Here is a 25,000-nt window from a genome sequence, read left to right on the forward strand (position 1 = left end):
TACTTCTTCATACGAGTACAAAACAAATCGGCCAGAATTGATGCAGAAATAGTAAATAAAGTTTAGATAATGAAATGGTGTATAATTTAGTTCCGATATGATGAATTTTTACAGGTTTTTCAACAGACGAAAAAAGACTGTCAATTGTCACCATGTGGTGTGTAACATGAATTCTAGGGAATTACTGAAGCATGACTAGTGCGCACCACCCCTCCCAACCCCTTTTCTGGATCCGCAACTGATTCCTACATTACCATGAAGTTTGATCTAGAAGCCTTGCAAATTCAAATCAAAACAAGGAAAAAGAAATAAGTATAATCGATAAATCAACAGATCCGTCGCCAAACTGGTGTCTGCAATTAGCTGAATCAATCCAAAAAATTTCGAAAAATCAAGCTCCATCATTGTATTTTAAAAGAGTTTAAACTTGACAATCTTTAAAATTCAGATTTGTTATTTAACGTCATAGATCATAAATAATATTCGTTACATAGTGTGCTAGTGACATAATACGGTATATATAGGGTCACTGAGTAAATTCCATATGGGGTGAGAGCGAAGCTCGAATTCCCATATGGAATTTACTGACCCCATGTATACCGTATTACGTCACTAGCATACTATGTAACGAATTTATCTTACCGACTATCTTAACGTGTAAAATTATACTAGTGACCTATCAAAATGAGCAAGTCTTCAATACAGTTAGCATTAACATGATAAAGAAACTTCTTCCTTTGATTCTACAAAAACAGATGCCAACAATGACCACTTGTTAGATTTAAATGTGTTTTATGTATTTATTTCACTTTATCATCACTTTCTTCGTCTGTTGAAATCTTTAAGATTTTTTTCTGAGTACTGTTTTGTTTTTCTAAAGGGAAGTAACACCACTTCTAACCGTGTATGAAATAAGCCCGCCTCCTTATTACCTTATATGGAATATAAAGGGACGTAACTCCACTACTAACCGTGTATGAAATAAGCCCCGTCTCCCAACTAACCTAATATTAAATATACACGGTTTCCACGAGGACGCTTTTAACCAATCATATTCCTAGAAATGTATAGGAGGTAAGATAAGATGTATGATTCACATCTATCACAAATTGAGTGTTCATATTATCAGCAGGATTTGACGATAAGGGGATGCGCAGATGATATTTGAAATTACAAGTAGAAGGCTTAAAAGAACTGTGCTGTATCTATTTTTTCCCTTTCAATTGGCCGTTTCAGAATCTAAAATATCATGGGTAAAATGTAAAATCACAAAAATACTGAACTCAGAGGAAAATCAATTCGGAAAGTCCATATAATCACATGGCAAAATCAAATAACAAAACGCATCAAAAACGAATGGACAAAAACTGTCATATTCCTGACTTGGTACAGGCATTTTCAAATGAAGAAAATGGTGGATTGAACCTGGTTTTATAGATAGCTAAACCTCTCACTTGGATGACAGTCGCATCAAATTCCATTATATTGTCACCGATGCGTGAATAAAACAAACAGACACAATAGGTAAAAATGGTCAAAAATAGGGGTACAGCAGTCAACATTGTGTTATCATCTTAACCACTATCAAAACAACAAATGTAACGAAGAAGCACAAAAAGGCATACATCAAATTAACATCCTCATTTTGCTTATATTATACCAATTTATTTGTCTAAGTAAAATGCACCCATATAATTTAATACCCCTAAATGAAAATAACGTCACGTCATTGGTTAAATTTCCATTGTTTATGACATTTTTAACCAATCATGACGTTTTGCTGTACACTTTTGGAAATATTACCCAGGATGCATTAAATTCTATTCTGAAACGGCGAATTATATAATTCTATTTTTAGTCATTATAGGTCTTAGGCATACTTTAAAACCTGTGTGAGAGATATGAATTTCTTGCACCAAATGTCTTATCTTATAATTCGATCAAATCTGTGTCAAATACAATGTTCCTTATTGGGATATTAATTCAACTCGTATACTGCTTCTCTTTAGTGAGTGGTAAGTTTTGTAGATATTGACAACATTTATCTTACCGAGGTATATAGGTAGAATTAACATAAATCTATTAAATTATATGATTTCCTCATTCTAGAAAATACTGTCCTATATACAATATCCTTTCAGTGATATGCTAACATTCAATGTAAAATTGAGAATGGAAATGGGGAATATGTTGAAGAGACAACAACCCCACCGAAGAGCATACAACAGCCGAAGGTCACCGATAAGTCTTCAAAGCAGCGAGAAAATCACGAACCCGGAGGTGGTCCTCAGCTTGACCCTAAATAAAAGTACTGTAAAATGTGTTTACTTTTCAATTATGCAAAGAAACAAATATCAAGTGTAATTATCAGTTAGTGTTAAGGTTTAAGAAAACAATAAATAACTATTTTGATCCTTTTAATCGCCATTACCACAATCCTGTCCTCCTTTACCAAATATGACCTACCTAATTTAACTTTTTACCGGCTTTGTACCTGCAGTAGCAAAACGACATGTGTCATATGTGAACCAGGATCTACTTACCCTTCCGGAGCACATGAGATTTTTTGGTGCGGTTTGTGTTACTCAGTTTTAGTTTTCTATGTTGTGTTTTTTATACGTTTGATTTTTTGATGTTTTTTTCACTTTTGCCATGGCTTTGTCAGTTTAATTTTGACTTATGAATTTCAATTTCCCTTTTGTATCTTTCGCCTCTCCTTTTTTTTTACTCAAATTTATAAATGTTTCAAATTCGATATGTTGTTTAAAATTTTCAAAATTATTTCAAAAATAAACAAGTTAATGAGGTTATTTTTTGTTTTTGATTTTGTAGGCCTACGATGCTATAACTGTAAAAATTTGAACAGTGTTTCTAAATGTTACTTCAGAACAAGTTGTGGTCAAGACGAGGTATGTAATAACGTTACAGTGAACAAACATTAAAAAACACTATCTGGTCAAGATAACAAGGACAGATCGAACAAAAAAACAATGTCTTCAAATATTTTTTCAAACAAACAAAACACAACAGCCATATTGTTCTACTGGTTTTAGTTTTAAACAGGCATAATAGCAAATGCACTGGAAGAATAAAAGTTTTCTGAAATTATTTTACAATTGAATTATCTCTGATCTAAAACATATCAAACACAAAAACTTTTTTGCTTTGTAGAATATATCTATAGCTAAATAAACAGTACAAAACTGGTCCGTTTGACAGCCCAAAATGAATGTTGCATTTTCCTAAACATTGTGCAAATACTGAACGAGACATTAATTATTTTTCTACATATGGCCCTCTTTCGCCAGTTATAAAAGACACATGGCTATTGAAAACACCTGCACTTATGAGGGTTTGGATTGGGTCCTTTGTTGATGTAGTATTACTTTATTTTTATCCCATTTTTCTCTATTCTTTTATATACTTTTAGCACATTATTCTGTATTGATTCTTTATTTTTGCCCATTATTCTCTATTGAGTATTCTTTATTTCTTTTGTCCAAATTTCTCTGTTTTATTTACATTTTGCACATTTATCTCTTCTTCATATTTGGGCACCTCATTATTCTCTTCTTCTTTTTTTTTGGAGGGGGTGGAGGGGTCCATCCTTCTCTGTTCTTCATATTTTGCCAATTATTCTCTTCCTCTTTTTTTGGGGATGGGGGAGGGGTCCATCTTTCTCTGTTCTTCATATTTTGCCCATTATTCTCGATTCTGTAAACTTCAATCATACCCTCACTTAATAATATTAGATCTATCTATAATGTTCACCGTTCCCTATGGAACGCCATGACTGCCTTATGTTAATGATCAGCATTATATGCAGTGCTCACACCATTATATTAAGTGCTCACAACATTATATTAAGGGCTCACAACATTATATGCAGTGCTCACACCATTATATTAAGTGCTCACAACATTATATTAAGGGCTCACGACATTATATTAAGTGCTCACAACATTATATGCAGTGCTCACACCATTATATTAAGTGCTCACAACATTATATTAAGGGCTCACAACATTATATTAAGTGCTCACACCATTATATTAAGTGCTCACAACATTATATCAAGGGCTCACAACATTATATTAAGTGCTCACACCATTATATGCAGTGCTCACATCATTATATTAAGTGCTCACAACATTATATTATGTGCTCACAACATTATATTAAGTGCTCCCAACATTATATGCAGTGGTCAAAGCATTATATGAAGTGTTCAAAACATTATATGCAGTGGTCACAACATTATATGAAGTGATCACAACATTATATGAAGTGCTCACAATATTATATGAAGTGCTCACAACATTATATTAAGTGCTCACAACATTATATCAAGGGCTCACAACATTATATTAAGTGCTCACAACATTATATGCAGTGCTCACACCATTATATTAAGTGCTCACAACATTATATTAAGGGCTCACAACATTATATTAAGTGCTCACAACATTATATGCAGTGCTCACACCATTATATTAAGTGCTCACAACATTATATTAAGGGCTCACAACATTATATTAAGTGCTCACACCATTATATGAAGTGCTCACAACATTATACGTTTTTTGTTGTATGATGAGATTGTTGTATGATGAGATTGATGTATGATGAGATCATTCGGTAAACATCGTTTTTTAGCGGAAATTACCGAATCCATAATTTGTAAATTACGGTAATGCCCAGCAAACAAATTTAAACAGTTATTAAAGTCATGTGATCATAAGGCAGTATACAATATTTAAAACTGATTGAAATAAGTAAGGAAAAGATGAAACTAAGAAGTGAATGATTAAAGTAGTTCTGTTCGTCGTAAGAAATACGAATGGCAAAATGTAAGTGAAATAATAAAAAGTTTATTTAATGAAATATCGAAGGGAAATTTGTATGACATATTCCTCGAGTTCATTTCCTACTGAAGAACTTTAGCAAGGTGCCACTTTATAGTCCGTACTCAGTTTAAAAAAAGCTTAATTACCTTTTAAATAAAACAGTCAGCTTTCTATAACACATAGGCGTCATATTACGCTAGCTTATATATGTCATGATTGAGTCATTTTGGCATCCATTTTCAGAATTTGTCATTTCACATGAATAAGTATCTAACAGATATGGAAAATGCAGTTTAAAGCATTTCATTGTAGGTGTTTAACATAACTTTAGGCAGCAACCATTTAAATTTTTTTTGGGGGGAGGGGGGGGGGGGGGGCTATTGATTTTTATTTTTTTCGCGACAAGTCGAAAATATTTTTTTTAATTCAATTTTAGCATTACATATATTGGCAGCTAGGGGTGAATCAACCAAATTTTTTTTCTCAGAATCAAAAACAAATTATTTTTTTCTCCAAAAACTGGAAACACACTTTTTTTCAAAAAAATCCATAAATTTTACCCTTTCAAAACCCAGTTTAACATTATTTTCATTTAAAGTTATCATCTCTTATGAAAACTGAGTTTGTGGGGATGAAAAACGTTTACTACGTTTGTTCGTCATTTTGCACGGTTAATATATATAAAAAAGTGGTATGCTTGATAATGAAACAACTTTCCACAAGAGACAAAATGACATCACAGAAATTAACAACTAAACGGCCACAGTACGGCCTTCAACAATGAGCAAAGCCCATACTGCTGAGAGTACTCGCAATTACTGACAGCTAGTTCAAAGCCACTAACAACTAATAAAAAAAACATGCATCTAAGTTTTGCATTTAGGTAAAGATTGAAACAAACTGTGAGTAAAATAGAATGATTTACTATTATTGGATAGTAACGATTGTCCATGAAAAAGGAGTCATTTTCAATGCTCTTCAACTTTGTACTTGTTTGGATGTATAAATATTTTGATATGAGCGTCACTGATGAGTCTTATGTAGACGAAACAAGCATTTGGCGTACTAAATTATAATCCTGGTAACTTTGATAACTACTTGACCTAAATTAATTCTGGTTAAGGTACATTAAGATACAAAATATAATCAACTACAAGTCATAGAAGAATAATATCTTTTAGATCGCACTTCTTTGATAACAATGGACCTCGAAAAAAGATTCAAATTTGTGTTTAGGTCCAGATGATAGCAACAACACAAAAAAGAGGAATGCTATTTGTTGCTGAGCACTTCTTTGATTTTATTTAAAGTCCACACAATTTATTTTGTAACGGAAGCACAAAAAAAAAGATACTCATTATTATGTCAATATATAATTGTAATATAATTATATTAATGGAGAACTTCTAGTATTGTTTTACTGTGAATTCTTCTCGTTGTTGTGATTGGCGTTCTAATTCTTCTCACATACAAGCTTGTCTATAGTCTGAGGATTTCTGTTATTTTTGCTACCAATTTTTTTCCATATCCCATGTTAGGATCAATCTAAAAGGTTGAAAATTTCATATCTGAATATTTTTTTCGTTATCTGGAAAGTTACTTTTGACGGCGGATCTTGATTGTTTCTGTGGGGCTTCTTTCTCATGGATAGGGATCACTCACGGGGAAAAAATGGAAAATTGTCGAAACTAATTTGACTTTTATGTATACTAGCATAAAATCGAGAATGGAAATGGGGAATGTATCAAAGAGACAACAACCCGACTCCATAGAAAAAACAACGGCAGAAGGTCACCAACAGTTCTTCAATGTAACGAGAAATTCCCGAACCCGGAGGCGTCCTTCAGCTGGCCCATAAACGAATATATATTAGTTCAGTGATAATGAACGCCATACTAATTTCCAAATTGTACACAAGAAACTAAAATTAAAATAATATAAGAAAAACAAAGACCTGAGGCTCCTGACTTGGGACAGGCGCAAAAATGCGGCGTAATCCGAATTATATTCTTAAAAGAATTTAAATTCACAAACTAGTTTTTTTGCACCAAACATTAATAACTGTTTAAATTTGTTTGCTGGGCATTACCGTAATTTACAAATTATGGATTCGGTAATTTCCGCTAAAAAACGATGTTTACCGAATGATCTCATCATACATCAATCTTATCATACAACAATCTCATCATACAACAAAAAACGTATAATGTTGTGAGCACTTCATATAATGGTGTGAGCACTTAATATAATGTTGTGAGCCCTTAATATAATGTTGTGAGCACTTAATATAATGGTGTGAGCACTGCATATAATGTTGTGAGCACTTAATATAATGTCGTGAGCCCTTAATATAATGTTGTGAGCACTTAATATAATGGTGTGAGCACTGCATATAATGTTGTGAGCACTTAATATAATGTTGTGAGCACTTAATATAATCGTGTGAGCACTGCATATAATGCTGATCATTAACATAAGGCAGTCATGGCGTTCCATAGTTCCCATACATTTTAGTCATGTTACGCGGGTTATTCAGTGTGCGCCACATTTTTTATGTTATTAATCATTCATAGACAGAAAAAAATATAACGGTCATTCCTTAAATAGTATTATATATTATGTTAACGTTCCCATACTTTTTTAGTGTAAGTAGTATAATAGTAATATCCTCTACTTTTTAGTCATGTTCACTGTCGAGATATCCTGACGAGTATGGTGTAGATATATACAGTCTAGGTTGCTTGTCAAAAAGTGTAAGTAGTATATTAGGAAGCAGTGGCGGATCCAAAAGGGGGAGGGGGTCCGGGGGTTGGAACCCGCCTCTTTTTGGACGATCAATGCATTTGAATGGGGACATGTAGTTGGAAGCCCCCTTTATCCTGGGTTAGGAACCCCCTTTTTAAAATGGCTGGACCCGCCCCTAGGGTAAAACAGGATACACATACACCGTGTATCATCGTACACCGGATATAGGTACTAATTAACCAAGCGGGCATGATCAATTTTGAACTGACACGGTAACAAACATCTTTGTTTTGTTTTATCAACATTCAATGTACATTTCTCAACATCTGAAATTCCTGCTCAAAAATAATTTTCGCATCGATGTTTTCCATTTATAAGACAACTTTTATATTCTAATAAGAACATATATCCATGACACAAAATAATAATGCACAACAAGCCAACACACAAAAAAGCCTTCAATACGCATGTGGAGAAAAAAATGTCACCTCACTGCAAGTTTAAGACAGTCCCTAGCATAGGCTTAACTCTACATGTTTTTTTAAAAGAATAGAAAAAAACAATTTTATTGAGTGCATGATATTGAGACCTTGTAACCGAACCTTCGGCATTCTGGACTTTTATCACTCAAAAGAAACTTCAACCCTGAAAAAAAAGTGTGAATTGTTAAATGTAAAACAAAACACAAGACAACAAAGTGTATACTAGGATACATGCGTTTGATAGTAATATATATTACCTGTAGTACAAAGCTAAATGCATAGTTTAAAAAAAATCAACATGGACAATTTCGGAATAAATTATTAAGCAACATTATTTTTAAATAGATGTAAGAAGATGTGGTATACGTGAAAAAGTAATTTAACCATTATAGGTAGAAGTACGGTCTTCAATACGGAGCCTTGGCTCACACCAAACAGTAATCTAAAAATTACTAGTGTTAAACCATTCAAACGGAAAACCCAACGGTCTAATCTATTTAAAAACGAGAAACGAGGCACCGGTATGCACCACATCAACTAACGCCAATTGCTGAATATCACATTTCTGTATATATTAAAAGAATGCATGTTTCTCGTTTTTCTCGTTTCTCGTTTTTATTATGATTATATCGTTGTTTTTCCCGTTTGAATGGTTTTACGCTAGTAATTTTTGGGGATAGCTTGCTGTTCGGTGAGAGCCAAGGCTCTGTGTTGAAGGTCGTATCTTGACCTATACTAGTAAATGTGCCACACATGATAATCGTTAAATCATGCGTAAATCATGCGAATTTTTCGCACGGAAAACGCCCAAATCGAGCTACATCCGATAATTGTGCGTAAATTTACGCATGATTGTCGTATGATTCCCACACGAAAATTATGCGTATAGAGCTACGTGCGTATTACATGGAATAAATTAACGCATGAGAATCATGCGTTAATCAAAACACATGATTATCGTGCGTAGTCATGATAAAACTATGAAGTGAATTATTTTATTGTTTTTATTGTTTTTATTGTCTGCATGCGCGTAGCTAAGTTTACGTCAGAACGCCCGGGCGTACACTTGAATATTGAAGAAAAAAAAACAAATAATCGACATAGATAAGAAAAACTGGTCAAAAGCACATCAGCCTGTGCTTCTGTTTTCAATGGATTGTAATTTTGAATAAGAGGGACTAAATTTACTCAAAATTAATATATTTGTTCGAATCTTTTGTAAAAGTCTGAATCTACTATGAATTCTACGTACTTCGTTCTTCTATTTAACGCAAATTCATTATCTGCTCAGATTCGATATGCTATTTGTATTTTTGTCGAGCCTGTGATTTATGTCACAAAAGCGAGAAAAAGCGGCGTCAATATTTAGGCTCCCAATGTGGATAAAGTCTTTTGAATGACTCTCCGTGAAATTTTACGGAAGTTGGACAGAAACTGTTTATGATAAAAAAAGTATTCAGACCAATATTATAATGCAATTATAGCTTTAATTTTCCCGCATTTTAAGGACAAAATTAATAAGGGGTCGCAGTTTAGGCTTACATTTTGTTATTTCTCAATTACATTAACTACTTGTCGAACCTTCATCGAATTTTATGAAAATGCCGAAGAACCTTTTTCTATGACTAATGTCTAAAGCAAAAATTTGAAAGCATTTGTTTTCGTTCATTTTTCTGTTCTTTTCTGATAGACAGATAGCCGGACTCTTTTTTATGCAATTAATTGTTTTACATGCTCAATTTATAAAACCTTCATAGATAGGGGGGTTCATAACCCAGGACAAAAAGGGGGGTTCCAACTACATGTCTCCATTCAAATGCATTGATCGTCCAAAAAAGGGGGTTCAAACCCCAGACCCACCTCTGGATCCGCGCCTGTGAAATATTAAAATAATTTAATATATCAATTTAATGAAAAGGGTATAGTAATATACAAAATAAAATGGACAGCCTCTCTTGAATATCCATGAAGAATGTTTAAATGGATTTTAAATCAGAGTTATCATCAATATTCACCTTTTTTAGCAACAATTTATTGTAATGACTGAGATTTTTTTTGTATGTGTATATTGCATTAGAAACATATTTTAGTTGCACACTAGGTGACTATAAGGAAATGTAGATAACAATTATATTGCTTTAAAATAAAGTATAAATATATACATATTGTCTGTTCCATCCAAAGTTCCAGAAATACAACTGTGACATTAAAATAAAACCATACAAGAATATATTTTTTCAAAAAATTTCACTTTTATATATATGTATAAAATGAAATAGAAGATACCAACAGTTGTTAAAACATTAAAAACGAAGAACTCATCAAACCCAGACCAGTGGCGTAGCTGGGTCATTTTACGTGTACGCCCGAACCTTGGCGAGGGGTATGAGGGGTTCCAACCGGTCAATGTTAAAGCACCTGCTGGTAGTGGGTTCGAAAGGGACGAAGCCCCGAAATCTGTCGAGAATGAGATACCATAATGATTCCTGTCAGTAAAAAATCATTGATAACAACATACTTTTGAATCTAAATGGTTTATTTGTTTTGGTTAAATTTTGTAATATGTTAAGCTATTCATCGTGTTAAACTGGAAGCTAGCCTAATGGTCATTGGTTTTAGAGAAAACGTCCAAACCAATATTACTTTTAAATAAGTTTAAAGTGTGAGCATATTGACAAAGGCACCTTTTAATGAACACGAAAAAAATATATTTCTAAGAGGATCAATATAAAAAAATTCTGGAACACCTAGGATTTCTTCCCACAAAAAGTGAATCAATTTATCATTCCTTTAAAGGGATTTAAAAAAGATCTGAAATTTTCTTTTTTTTTGATATTTTTTTCTTGATCTGGAATATTTCACGACAATCTATGAATCCGCCCTTGTTTCATATTTCTAATTAAATTAGATTAATCATGTGGTCTTTGCTGGAAAGAAATCACTCCATTTGTACTCGTATATGCCAATATTTAAAGTTAAAAGCTTTAAGCAGAGATTTGCAATAGGCATGTACATCTGCCATGATCTGGCATCCAGAATGTTAAAAGCAAGTAAAGAATTGACTTTATATATGCAATATCTATAATGATTTATATAAAACACATGAGATTTACAACTATTACATAAATCGGATGAGTTGAGCATGTTACACAAATGACTTTCTCATGTACTTAGCTTTCATGCGTAAATCATGCGTTTACAATATATGCGATACACGCATGTATTTATTACGTGCGAAAAGCGCATGTGAAGATCATGCGCTTAACGCATACTTCAGATACCGCATGATTTGCGCACGATTCAATCACACGTGATTTACGCATGTAATAGCCTTTATTCGTAAATCATTCGTTTAAGAAATCATGCGATACACGCATGTTTTAAACGTGCGAAAACCGCATGTAAAGATCATGCGATTTACGCATACTTCATATTTCGCATGATCCACGAATGACTTTCGCATGTAATGGCCTTCATGCGTATATCATGCGTGGCACTTTTGCTTGTGTATACTGGTTTACTTTCATAAATTGTTACTTGGATGGAGAGTTGTCACATTGGTGTTCATACCACATCGTCCTATATCTATGTAGAGTTGTCACATTGGTGCTCATACCACATCGTCCTATATCTATGTAGAGTTGTCACATTGGTGCTCATACCACATCGTCCTATATCTATGTAGAGTTGTCACATTGGTGCTCATACCACATCGTCCTATATCTATGTAGAGTTGTCACAATGGTGCTCATACCACATCGTCCTATATCTATGTAGAGTTGTCACATTGGTGCTCATACCACATCGTCCTATATCTATGTAGAGTTGTCACAATGGTGCTCATACCACATCGTCCTATATCTATGTAGAGTTGTCACAATGGTGCTCATACCACATCGTCCTATATCTATGTAGAGTTGTCACATTGGTGCTCATACCACATCGTCCTATATCTATGTAGAGTTGTCACATTGGTGCTCATACCACATCGTCCTATATCTATGTAGAGTTGTCACATTGGTGCTCATACCACATCGTCCTATATCTATGTAGAGTTGTCACATTGGTGCTCATACCACATCGTCCTATATCTATGTAGAGTTGTCACATTGGCGCTCATACCACATCGTCCTATATCTATGTAGAGTTGTCACATTGGTGCTCATACCACATCGTCCTATATCTATGTAGAGTTGTCACATTGGCGCTCATACCACATCGTCCTATATCTATGTAGAGTTGTCACATTGGTGCTCATACCACATCGTCCTATATCTATGTAGAGTTGTCACATTGGTGCTCATACCACATCGTCCTATATCTATGTAGAGTTGTCACATTGGTGCTCATACCACATCGTCCTATATCTATGTAGAGTTGTCACATTGGTGCTCATACCACATCGTCCTATATCTATGTAGAGTTGTCACATTGGTGCTCATACCACATCGTCCTATATCTATGTAGAGTTGTCACAATGGTGCTCATACCACATCGTCCTATATCTATTGGATGGAGAGTTGTCACATTGGTGCTCATACCACATCGTCCTATATCTATGTAGAGTTGTCACATTGGTGCTCATACCACATCGTCCTATATCTATGTAGAGTTGTCACAATGGTGCTCATACCACATCGTCCTATATCTATTGGATGGAGAGTTGTCACATTGGTGCTCATACCACATCGTCCTATATCTATGTAGAGTTGTCACATTGGTGCTCATACCACATCGTCCTATATCTATGTAGAGTTGTCACAATGGTGCTCATACCACATCGTCCTATATCTATGTAGAGTTGTCACATTGGTGCTCATACCACATCGTCCTATATCTATGTAGAGTTGTCACATTGGTGCTCATACCACATCGTCCTATATCTATGTAGAGTTGTCACAATGGTGCTCATACCACATCGTCCTATATCTATTGGATGGAGAGTTGTCACATAGGTGCTCATACCACATCGTCCTATATCTATGTAGAGTTGTCACATTGGTGCTCATACCACATCGTCCTATATCTATGTAGAGTTGTCACATTGGTGCTCATACCACATCGTCCTATATCTATGTAGAGTTGTCACATTGGTGCTCATACCACATCGTCCTATATCTATGTAGAGTTGTCACATTGGTTCTCATACCACATCGTCCTATATCTATGTAGAGTTGTCACATTGGTGCTCATACCACATCGTCCTATATCTATGTAGAGTTGTCACATTGGTGCTCATACCACATCGTCCTATATCTATGTAGAGTTGTCACATTGGTGCTCATACCACATCGTCCTATATCTATGTAGAGTTGTCACATTGGTGCTCATACCACATCGTCCTATATCTATGTAGAGTTGTCACATTGGTGCTCATACCACATCGTCCTATATCTATGTAGAGTTGTCACAATGGTGCTCATACCACATCGTCCTATATCTATGTAGAGTTGTCACATTGGTGCTCATACCACATCGTCCTATATCTATTGGATGGAGAGTTGTCACATTGGTGCTCATACCACATCGTCCTATATCTATGTAGAGTTGTCACATTGGTGCTCATACCACATCGTCCTATATCTATGTAGAGTTGTCACATTGGTGCTCATACCACATCGTCCTATATCTATGTAGAGTTGTCACATTGGTGCTCATACCACATCGTCCTATATCTATGTAGAGTTGTCACAATGGTGCTCATACCACATCGTCCTATATCTATGTAGAGTTGTCACATTGGTGCTCATACCACATCGTCCTATATCTATGTAGAGTTGTCACATTGGTGCTCATACCACATCGTCCTATATCTATGTAGAGTTGTCACATTGGTGCTCATACCACATCGTCCTATATCTATGTAGAGTTGTCACATTGGTGCTCATACCACATCGTCCTATATCTATGTAGAGTTGTCACATTGGTGCTCATACCACATCGTCCTATATCTATGTAGAGTTGTCACAATGGTGCTCATACCACATCGTCCTATATCTATGTAGAGTTGTCACATTGGTGCTCATACCACATCGTCCTATATCTATGTAGAGTTGTCACATTGGTGCTCATACCACATCGTCCTATATCTATGTAGAGTTGTCACATTGGTGCTCATACCACATCGTCCTATATCTATGTAGAGTTGTCACATTGGTGCTCATACCACATCGTCCTATATCTATGTAGAGTTGTCACATTGGTGCTCATACCACATCGTCCTATATCTATGTAGAGTTGTCACAATGGTGCTCATACCACATCGTCCTATATCTATGTAGAGTTGTCACATTGGTGCTCATACCACATCGTCCTATATCTATGTAGAGTTGTCACATTGGTGCTCATACCACATCGTCCTATATCTATGTAGAGTTGTCACATTGGTGCTCATACCACATCGTCCTATATCTATGTAGAGTTGTCACATTGGTGCTCATACCACATCGTCCTATATCTATGTAGAGTTGTCACATTGGTGCTCATACCACATCGTCCTATATCTATGTAGAGTTGTCACATTGGTGCTCATACCACATCGTCCTATATCTATGTAGAGTTGTCACAATGGTGCTCATACCACATCGTCCTATATCTATTGGATGGAGAGTTGTCACATTGGTGCTCATACCACATCGTCCTATATCTATGTAGAGTTGTCACATTGGTGCTCATACCACATCGTCCTATATCTATGTAGAGTTGTCACAATGGTGCTCATACCACATCGTCCTATATCTATTGGATGGAGAGTTGTCACATTGGTGCTCATACCACATCGTCCTATATCTATGTAGAGTTGTCACATTGGTGCTCATACCACATCGTCCTATATCTATGTAGAGTTGTCACAATGGTGCTCATACCACATCGTCCTATATCTATGTAGAGTTGTCACATTGGTGCTCATACCACATCGTCCTATATCTATGTAGAGTTGTCACATTGGTGCTCATACCACATCGTCCTATATCTATGTAGAGTTGTCACAATGGTGCTCATACCACATCGTCCTATATCTATTGGATGGAGAGTTGTCACATTGGTGCTCATACCACATCGTCCTATATCTATGTAGAGTTGTCACATTGGTGCTCATACCACATCGTCCTATATCTATGTAGAGTTGTCACATTGGTGCTCATACCACATCGTCCTATATCTATGTAGAGTTGTCACATTGGTGCTCATACCACATCGTCCTATATCTATGTAGAGTTGTCACATTGGCGCACATACCACATCGTCCTATATCTATGTAGAGTTGTCACATTGGTGCTCATACCACATCGTCCTATATCTATGTAGAGTTGTCACATTGGTGCTCATACCACATCGTCCTATATCTATGTAGAGTTGTCACAATGGTGCTCATACCACATCGTCCTATATCTATGTAGAGTTGTCACATTGGTGCTCATACCACATCGTCCTATATCTATTGGATGGAGAGTTGTCACATTGGTGCTCATACCACATCGTCCTATATCTATGTAGAGTTGTCACATTGGTGCTCATACCACATCGTCCTATATCTATGTAGAGTTGTCACATTGGTGCTCATACCACATCGTCCTATATCTATGTAGAGTTGTCACAATGGTGCTCATACCACATCGTCCTATATCTATGTAGAGTTGTCACATTGGTGCTCATACCACATCGTCCTATATCTATGTAGAGTTGTCACATTGGTGCTCATACCACATCGTCCTATATCTATGTAGAGTTGTCACAATGGTGCTCATACCACATCGTCCTATATCTATTGGATGGAGAGTTGTCACATTGGTGCTCATACCACATCCTCCTATATCTATGTAGAGTTGTCACATTGGTGCTCATACCACATCGTCCTATATCTATGTAGAGTTGTCACAATGGTGCTCATACCACATCGTCCTATATCTATGTAGAGTTGTCACATTGGTGCTCATACCACATCGTCCTATATCTATTGGATGGAGAGTTGTCACATTGGTGCTCATACCACATCGTCCTATATCTATGTAGAGTTGTCACATTGGTGCTCATACCACATCGTCCTATATCTATGTAGAGTTGTCACATTGGTGCTCATACCACATCGTCCTATATCTATGTAGAGTTGTCACAATGGTGCTCATACCACATCGTCCTATATCTATTGGATGGAGAGTTGTCACATTGGTGCTCATACCACATCGTCCTATATCTATGTAGAGTTGTCACATTGGTGCTCATACCACATCGTCCTATATCTATGTAGAGTTGTCACATTGGTGCTCATACCACATCGTCCTATATCTATGTAGAGTTGTCACATTGGTGCTCATACCACATCGTCCTATATCTATGTAGAGTTGTCACAATGGCGCTCATACCACATCGTCCTATATCTATGTAGAGTTGTCACAATGGTGCTCATACCACATCGTCCTATATCTATTGGATGGAGAGTTGTCACATTGGTGCTCATACCACATCGTCCTATATCTATGTAGAGTTGTCACATTGGTGCTCATACCACATCGTCCTATATCTATGTAGAGTTGTCACAATGGTGCTCATACCACATCGTCCTATATCTATTGGATGGAGAGTTGTCACATTGGTGCTCATACCACATCGTCCTATATCTATGTAGAGTTGTCACATTGGTGCTCATACCACATCGTCCTATATCTATGTAGAGTTGTCACATTGGTGCTCATACCACATCGTCCTATATCTATGTAGAGTTGTCACAATGGTGCTCATACCACATCGTCCTATATCTATTGGATGGAGAGTTGTCACATTGGTGCTCATACCACATCGTCCTATATCTATGTAGAGTTGTCACATTGGTGCTCATACCACATCGTCCTATATCTATGTAGAGTTGTCACAATGGTGCTCATACCACATCGTCCTATATCTATGTAGAGTTGTCACATTGGTGCTCATACCACATCGTCCTATATATATGTAGAGTTGTCACATTGGTGCTCATACCACATCGTCCTATATCTATGTAGAGTTGTCACATTGGTGCTCATACCACATCGTCCTATATATATGTAGAGTTGTCACATTGGCGCTCATACCACATCGTCCTATATATATGTAGAGTTGTCACATTGGCGCACATACCACATCGTCCTATATCTATTGGATGGAGAGTTGTCACATTGGTGCTGATACCACATCGTCCTATATCTATGTAGAGTTGTCACATTGGTGCTCATACCACATCGTCCTATATATATGTAGAGTTGTCACATTGGCGCTCATACCACATCGTCCTATATATATGTAGAGTTGTCACATTGGCGCTCATACCACATCGTCCTATATATATGTAGAGTTGTCACATTGGCGCTCATACCACATCGTCCTATATATATGTAGAGTTGTCACATTGGCGCACATACCACATCGTCCTATATCTATTGGATGGAGAGTTGTCACATTGGTGCTCATACCACATCGTCCTATATCTATGTAGAGTTGTCACATTGGTGCTCATACCACATCGTCCTATATCTATGTAGAGTTGTCACAATGGTGCTCATACCACATCGTCCTATATCTATTGGATGGAGAGTTGTCACATTGGTGCTCATACCACATCGTCCTATATCTATGTAGAGTTGTCACATTGGTGCTCATACCACATCGTCCTATATCTATGTAGAGTTGTCACATTGGCGCACATACCACATCGTCCTATATCTATGTAGAGTTGTCACATTGGCGCACATACCACATCGTCCTATATCTATGTAGAGTTGTCACATTGGCGCACATACCACATCGTCCTATATCTATGAAGAGTTGTCACATTGGCGCACATACCACATCGTCCTATATCTATGTAGAGTTGTCACATTGGTGCTCATACCACATCGTCCTATATCTATGTAGAGTTGTCACATTGGCGCTCATACCACATCGTCCTATATATATGTAGAGTTGTCACATTGGCGCTCATACCACATCGTCCTATATCTATGTAGAGTTGTCACATTGGTGCTCATACCACATCGTCCTATATCTATGTAGAGTTGTCACATTGGTGCTCATACCACATCGTCCTATATCTATGTAGAGTTGTCACATTGGTGCTCATACCACATCGTCCTATATCTATGTAGAGTTGTCACATTGGCGCACATACCACATCGTCCTATATCTATGTAGAGTTGTCACATTGGCGCTCATATTACATCGTCCTATATCTATTGGATGGAGAGTTGTCACATTGGTGCTCATACCACATCGTCCTATATCTATGTAGAGTTGTCACAATGGTGCTCATACCACATTGTCCTATATCTATGTAGAGTTGTCACATTGGTGCTCATACCACATCGTCCTATATCTATGTAGAGTTGTCACATTGGCGCACATACCACATCGTCCTATATCTATTGGATGGAGAGTTGTCACATTGGTGCTCATACCACATCGTCCTATATCTATGTAGAGTTGTCACATTGGTGCTCATACCACATCGTCCTATATCTATGTAGGGTTGTCACATTGGCGCACATACCACATCGTCTTATATCTATGTAGAGTTGTCACATTGGCGCACATACCACATCGTCCTATATCTATGCAGAGTTATCACATTGGCGCACATACCACATCGTCCTATATCTATTGGATGGAGAGTTGTCACATAGGTGCTCATACCACATCGTCCTATATCTATGTAGAGTTGTCACATTGGTGCTCATACCACATCGTCCTATATCTATGTAGAGTTGTCACATTGGTGCTCATACCACATCGTCCTATATCTATTGGATGGAGAGTTGTCACATTGGTGCTCATACCACATCGTCCTATATCTATGTAGAGTTGTCACATTGGTGCTCATACCACATCGTCCTATATCTATGTAGAGTTGTCACATTGGTGCTCATACCACATCGTCCTATATCTATGTAGAGTTGTCACATTGGTGCTCATACCACATCGTCCTATATCTATGTAGAGTTGTCACATTGGTGCTCATACCACATCGTCCTATATATATGTAGAGTTGTCACATTGGCGCTCATACCACATCGTCCTATATATATGTAGAGTTGTCACATTGGCGCACATACCACATCGTCCTATATCTATTGGATGGAGAGTTGTCACATTGGTGCTCATACCACATCGTCCTATATCTATGTAGAGTTGTCACATTGGTGCTCATACCACATCGTCCTATATCTATGTAGAGTTGTCACAATGGTGCTCATACCACATCGTCCTATATCTATTGGATGGAGAGTTGTCACATTGGTGCTCATACCACATCGTCCTATATCTATGTAGAGTTGTCACATTGGTGCTCATACCACATCGTCCTATATCTATGTAGAGTTGTCACATTGGCGCACATACCACATCGTCCTATATCTATGTAGAGTTGTCACATTGGCGCACATACCACATCGTCCTATATCTATGTAGAGTTGTCACATTGGCGCACATACCACATCGTCCTATATCTATGAAGAGTTGTCACATTGGCGCACATACCACATCGTCCTATATCTATGTAGAGTTGTCACATTGGTGCTCATACCACATCGTCCTATATCTATGTAGAGTTGTCACATTGGCGCTCATACCACATCGTCCTATATATATGTAGAGTTGTCACATTGGCGCTCATACCACATCGTCCTATATCTATGTAGAGTTGTCACATTGGTGCTCATACCACATCGTCCTATATCTATGTAGAGTTGTCACATTGGTGCTCATACCACATCGTCCTATATCTATGTAGAGTTGTCACATTGGCGCACATACCACATCGTCCTATATCTATGTAGAGTTGTCACATTGGCGCTCATATTACATCGTCCTATATCTATTGGATGGAGAGTTGTCACATTGGTGCTCATACCACATCGTCCTATATCTATGTAGAGTTGTCACAATGGTGCTCATACCACATTGTCCTATATCTATGTAGAGTTGTCACATTGGTGCTCATACCACATCGTCCTATATCTATGTAGAGTTGTCACATTGGCGCACATACCACATCGTCCTATATCTATTGGATGGAGAGTTGTCACATTGGTGCTCATACCACATCGTCCTATATCTATGTAGAGTTGTCACATTGGTGCTCATACCACATCGTCCTATATCTATGTAGGGTTGTCACATTGGCGCACATACCACATCGTCTTATATCTATGTAGAGTTGTCACATTGGCGCACATACCACATCGTCCTATATCTATGCAGAGTTATCACATTGGCGCACATACCACATCGTCCTATATCTATTGGATGGAGAGTTGTCACATAGGTGCTCATACCACATCGTCCTATATCTATGTAGAGTTGTCACATTGGCGCTCATACCACATCGTCCTATATCTATTGGATGGAGAGTTGTCACATTGGTGCTCATACCACATCGTCCTATATCTATGTAGAGTTGTCACATTGGCGCACATACCACATCGTCCTATATCTATTGGATGGAGAGTTGTCACATTGGTGCTCATACCACATCGTCCTATATCTATGTAGAGTTGTCACATTGGTGCTCATACCACATCGTCCTATATCTATGTAGAGTTGTCACATTGGTGCACATACCACATCGTCCTATATCTATGTAGAGTTGTCACATTGGTGCTCATACCACATCGTCCTATATCTATGTAGAGTTGTCACATTGGTGCTCATACCACATCGTCCTATATCTATTGGATGGAGAGTTGTCACATTGGTGCTCATACCACATCGTCCTATATCTATGTAGAGTTGTCACATTGGTGCTCATACCACATCGTCCTATATCTATTGGATGGAGAGTTGTCACATTGGTGCTCATACCACATCGTCCTATATCTATGTAGAGTTGTCACATTGGTGCTCATACCACATCGTCCTATATCTATGTAGAGTTGTCACATTGGTGCTCATACCACATCGTCCTATATCTATGTAGAGTTGTCACATTGGTGCTCATATCACATCGTCCTATATCTATGGAGAGTTGTCACATTGGCGCTCATATTACATCGTCCTATATCTATGTAGAGTTGTCACATTGGTGCACATACCACATCGTCCTATATCTATTGGATGGAGAGTTGTCACATTGGTGCTCATACCACATCGTCCTATATCTATGTAGAGTTGTCACATTGGTGCTCATACCACATCGTCCTATATCTATTGGATGGAGAGTTGTCACATTGGTGCTCATACCACATCGTCCTATATCTATGTAGAGTTGTCACATTGGTGCTCATACCACATCGTCCTATATCTATGTAGAGTTGTCACATTGGTGCTCATACCACATCGTCCTATATCTATGTAGAGTTGTCACATTGGCGCTCATACCACATCGTCCTATATCTATGTAGAGTTGTCACATTGGCGCACATACCACATCGTCCTATATCTATGTAGAGTTGTCACATTGGTGCTCATACCACATCGTCCTATATCTATGTAGAGTTGTCACATTGGTGCTCATACCACATCGTCCTATATCTATGTAGAGTTGTCACATTGGTGCTCATACCACATCGTCCTATATCTATGTAGAGTTGTCACATTGGCGCACATACCACATCGTCCTATATCTATGTAGAGTTGTCACATTGGTGCTCATACCACATCGTCCTATATCTATGTAGAGTTGTCACATTGGTGCTCATACCACATCGTCCTATATCTATGTAGAGTTGTCACATTGGTGCTCATACCACATCGTCCTATATCTATGTAGAGTTGTCACATTGGTGCTCATACCACATCGTCCTATATCTATGTAGAGTTGTCACATTGGTGCTCATACCACAGCGTCCTATATCTATGTAGAGTTGTCACATTGGTTCTCATACCACATCGTCCTATATCTATGTAGAGTTGTCACATTGGTGCTCATACCACATCGTCCTATATCTATGTAGAGTTGTCACATTGGCGCACATACCACATCGTCCTATATCTATTGGATGGAGAGTTGTCACATTGGTGCTCATACCACATCGTCCTATATCTATTGGATGGAGAGTTGTCACATTGGTGCACATACCACATCGTCCTATATCTATTGGATGGAGAGTTGTCACATTGGTGCTCATACCACATCGTCCTATATCTATGTAGAGTTGTCACATTGGCGCACATACCACATCGTCCTATATCTATGTAGAGTTGTCACATTGGTGCTCATACCACATCGTCCTATATCTATGTAGAGTTGTCACATTGGTGCTCATACCACATCGTCCTATATCTATGTAGAGTTGTCACATTGGTGCTCATACCACATCGTCCTATATCTATGTAGAGTTGTCACATTGGCGCTCGTACCACATCGTCCTATATCTATGTAGAGTTGTCACATTGGTTCTCATACCACATCGTCCTATATCTATGTAGAGTTGTCACATTGGTGCTCATACCACATCGTCCTATATCTATGTAGAGTTGTCACATTGGTTCTCATACCACATCGTCCTATATCTATGTAGAGTTGTCACATTGGTATTCATACCACATCGTCCTATATCTATGTAGAGTTGTCACATTGGTTCTCATACCACATCGTCCTATATCTATGTAGAGTTGTCACATTGGTGCTCATACCACATCGTCCTATATCTATGTAGAGTTGTCACATTGGTTCTCATACCACATCGTCCTATATCTATGTAGAGTTGTCACATTGGTGCTCATACCACATCGTCCTATATCTATGTAGAGTTGTCACATTGGTTCTCATACCACATCGTCCTATATCTATGTAGAGTTGTCACATTGGTGCTCATACCACATCGTCCTATATCTATGTAGAGTTGTCACATTGGTTCTCATACCACATCGTCCTATATCTATGTAGAGTTGTCACATTGGTATTCATACCACATCGTCCTATATCTATGTAGAGTTGTCACATTGGTGCTCATACCACATCGTCCTATGTAAAAATCGTCTTTTACTTGATAGGTTTGTGATTTGATAGAAGGTATAAACACAGCAACTTTTGGACGGAGGACAGTGGCCTCTCTAACACATTGTTGTAATACGGATAACTGCAATAGTATGTATTTAATTAACATTTGATTATTAGCAATGGGTATCTTTTAAAACAACTCGCTTTAGGGGCGCATCCAACCATATGTCCCCATTCAAAAGCATTGTTCGTCAAAAAAATTGTGAGAAAGATCTGCCATCATTCAGTCTTTTAAAACAAATGTGTACTAAAAAATCATGAAAGAGTGCACTTTGAGTTCCATCCCTTTGTTAAATCAAGTGTGACAAAGCGTGACAAAGCGTGACAAATTTCTAGAATTTGAATATAATATCTGTTAAAGAATTACAAAGAGTATATATACATTGAACTCTTGTTTTAATTGTTGTAAAAGGTAAAATAAAAACAATATCGACTTCCAAGCAAAACTTATAATGGAAAGTCCCTTATCAGAAGACAAATCAAAAGCTCAACCACACCGAACGATTGGAAAACAACTGTAATATTCCTGAATTGTTACAGGCATTTCCTACTATTGAAAATGTTAAACCTGGTCTCGTAGACAGCCAACCTATGACTCGTATTTAATTCGACAAAAGCACAGTAACACATTTTCGGGATTTAAAACTTTTTGTGATTCAATTTCACTTTTTTTTTTACATGTAGAAAATTTGCTCGAACAGTCCACTCGTAAGTTAGTAAATCATAGTTTTACGATCACCGTTAATAAACTTGATGTTAAAACAGCAAGATATTTAAACTTGTGTAAACTTATGTTTGAAATCATCAAATATTATGGGGGAAAAAAGACCAAAGAGACAAATAACAATACACAAAATACAACATATTATAAAAATTAAAGACTGAGCAATACGGAACCCACCAAAAACTGGAGGTGGTTACAGGTGCCTTGGAGTGGTAAGCATTCCTGCACTATATGTGGCGACCGCTCGTAACTACTAGTTCACGAAACTATGGACGTAATCTATTAAAATAATTGTAATACTAATTAGTTGATCTAACCGCTATCTGACTGCTAAGCTATAAATTCTTGACTAGGCACAGAAACAAAAACAAACACCGAAAGTCGTTATAGATCATTCAATTTAAGAGAAGAACATCTCAACCGAGCAATAAAATGCAGCTGTCGAAAGAACAAAGAATAAAATCACGTCGTATAATTTAAAGCTTTCTTTTTTTGTTTCAAGATGTCCCACTGATATCGCAAACACCCATTCATCAACCGACACTGAAGTCTACAGAAAGACCAACATCACCAGCTCCAGCGATTTATTCCAGTACAACACATAACAGAACGACACCCACAGTTAAACCATGTCTAGATACAGGGACCCAGTGTACACAGAAAGATTTCCAACGACTAGTGTGTGGTGTCCAGGAGTTTGAACCCCTTTGTGCAAAGTCATGTGGTCTTTGTTAATAAAACATGTGGGATGAAATATTAGTTGTTTACAGGAATTTTCATTTATAGGAGATAACGAGGATCTTTTTGGGTTCAAAAATATTTCTAAATAATGGTTAATTAAATATTATTAATATTATTATTTTGTTAATATGAATTTTAGTGTTAATATATATAAAAAAAAAGGGTAGATGTGGTATGATTGCCAATGAAACAACTCTCCAAAAGAGACCAAATGACACAAAAAAATACAGATATAGGTCACCGTCGTACTTCAATAATGAGCAAAGCCCATACCGCATAGTCGGCTATAAAAGGCCCCGAAATGATCGACAGTATATATGCATGTTTATTTCAATTGTTGCATATTTTTCGATCGTCAAAGTGTTTCTGTGTCTGACCGATTTCACAGTTATCAAACTATTATTTTATAGAAAAATCAAAGCACTGACGTACTGAAAAAATTAAGGATTACTCACTAATTTGATTGCTATCAAATAAATAATACAGATTCAAT

At 37.1% G+C, this 25,000-nt stretch overlaps 1 protein-coding gene across 2 annotated transcripts; it reads left to right on the plus strand.

The window, feature by feature from the left end:
• The first annotated feature begins 1,940 nt into the window (after positions 1–1,940).
• LOC139494734 (uncharacterized) lies at positions 1,941–24,591 on the plus strand. Of its 2 annotated transcripts, XM_071282938.1 has the most exons (6): positions 1,941–2,015; positions 2,833–2,909; positions 7,529–7,600; positions 23,036–23,129; positions 23,727–23,750; positions 24,269–24,591. In XM_071282938.1, exons 1-6 carry the CDS (start codon positions 1,961–1,963, stop codon positions 24,499–24,501), a joined length of 555 nt encoding a protein of 184 aa, XP_071139039.1. In that variant the 5' UTR covers positions 1,941–1,960; the 3' UTR covers positions 24,502–24,591. The 2 variants fall into 2 exon arrangements, with proteins under 2 accessions (XP_071139039.1, XP_071139040.1); XM_071282939.1 differs by lacking the exon at positions 23,727–23,750.
• Positions 24,592–25,000: the final 409 nt, after the last annotated feature.

The sequence above is a fragment of the Mytilus edulis genome, chromosome 11, assembly GCF_963676685.1.
Source record: "Mytilus edulis chromosome 11, xbMytEdul2.2, whole genome shotgun sequence".
Classification (NCBI taxonomy): Eukaryota; Metazoa; Mollusca; class Bivalvia; order Mytilida; family Mytilidae; genus Mytilus; species Mytilus edulis.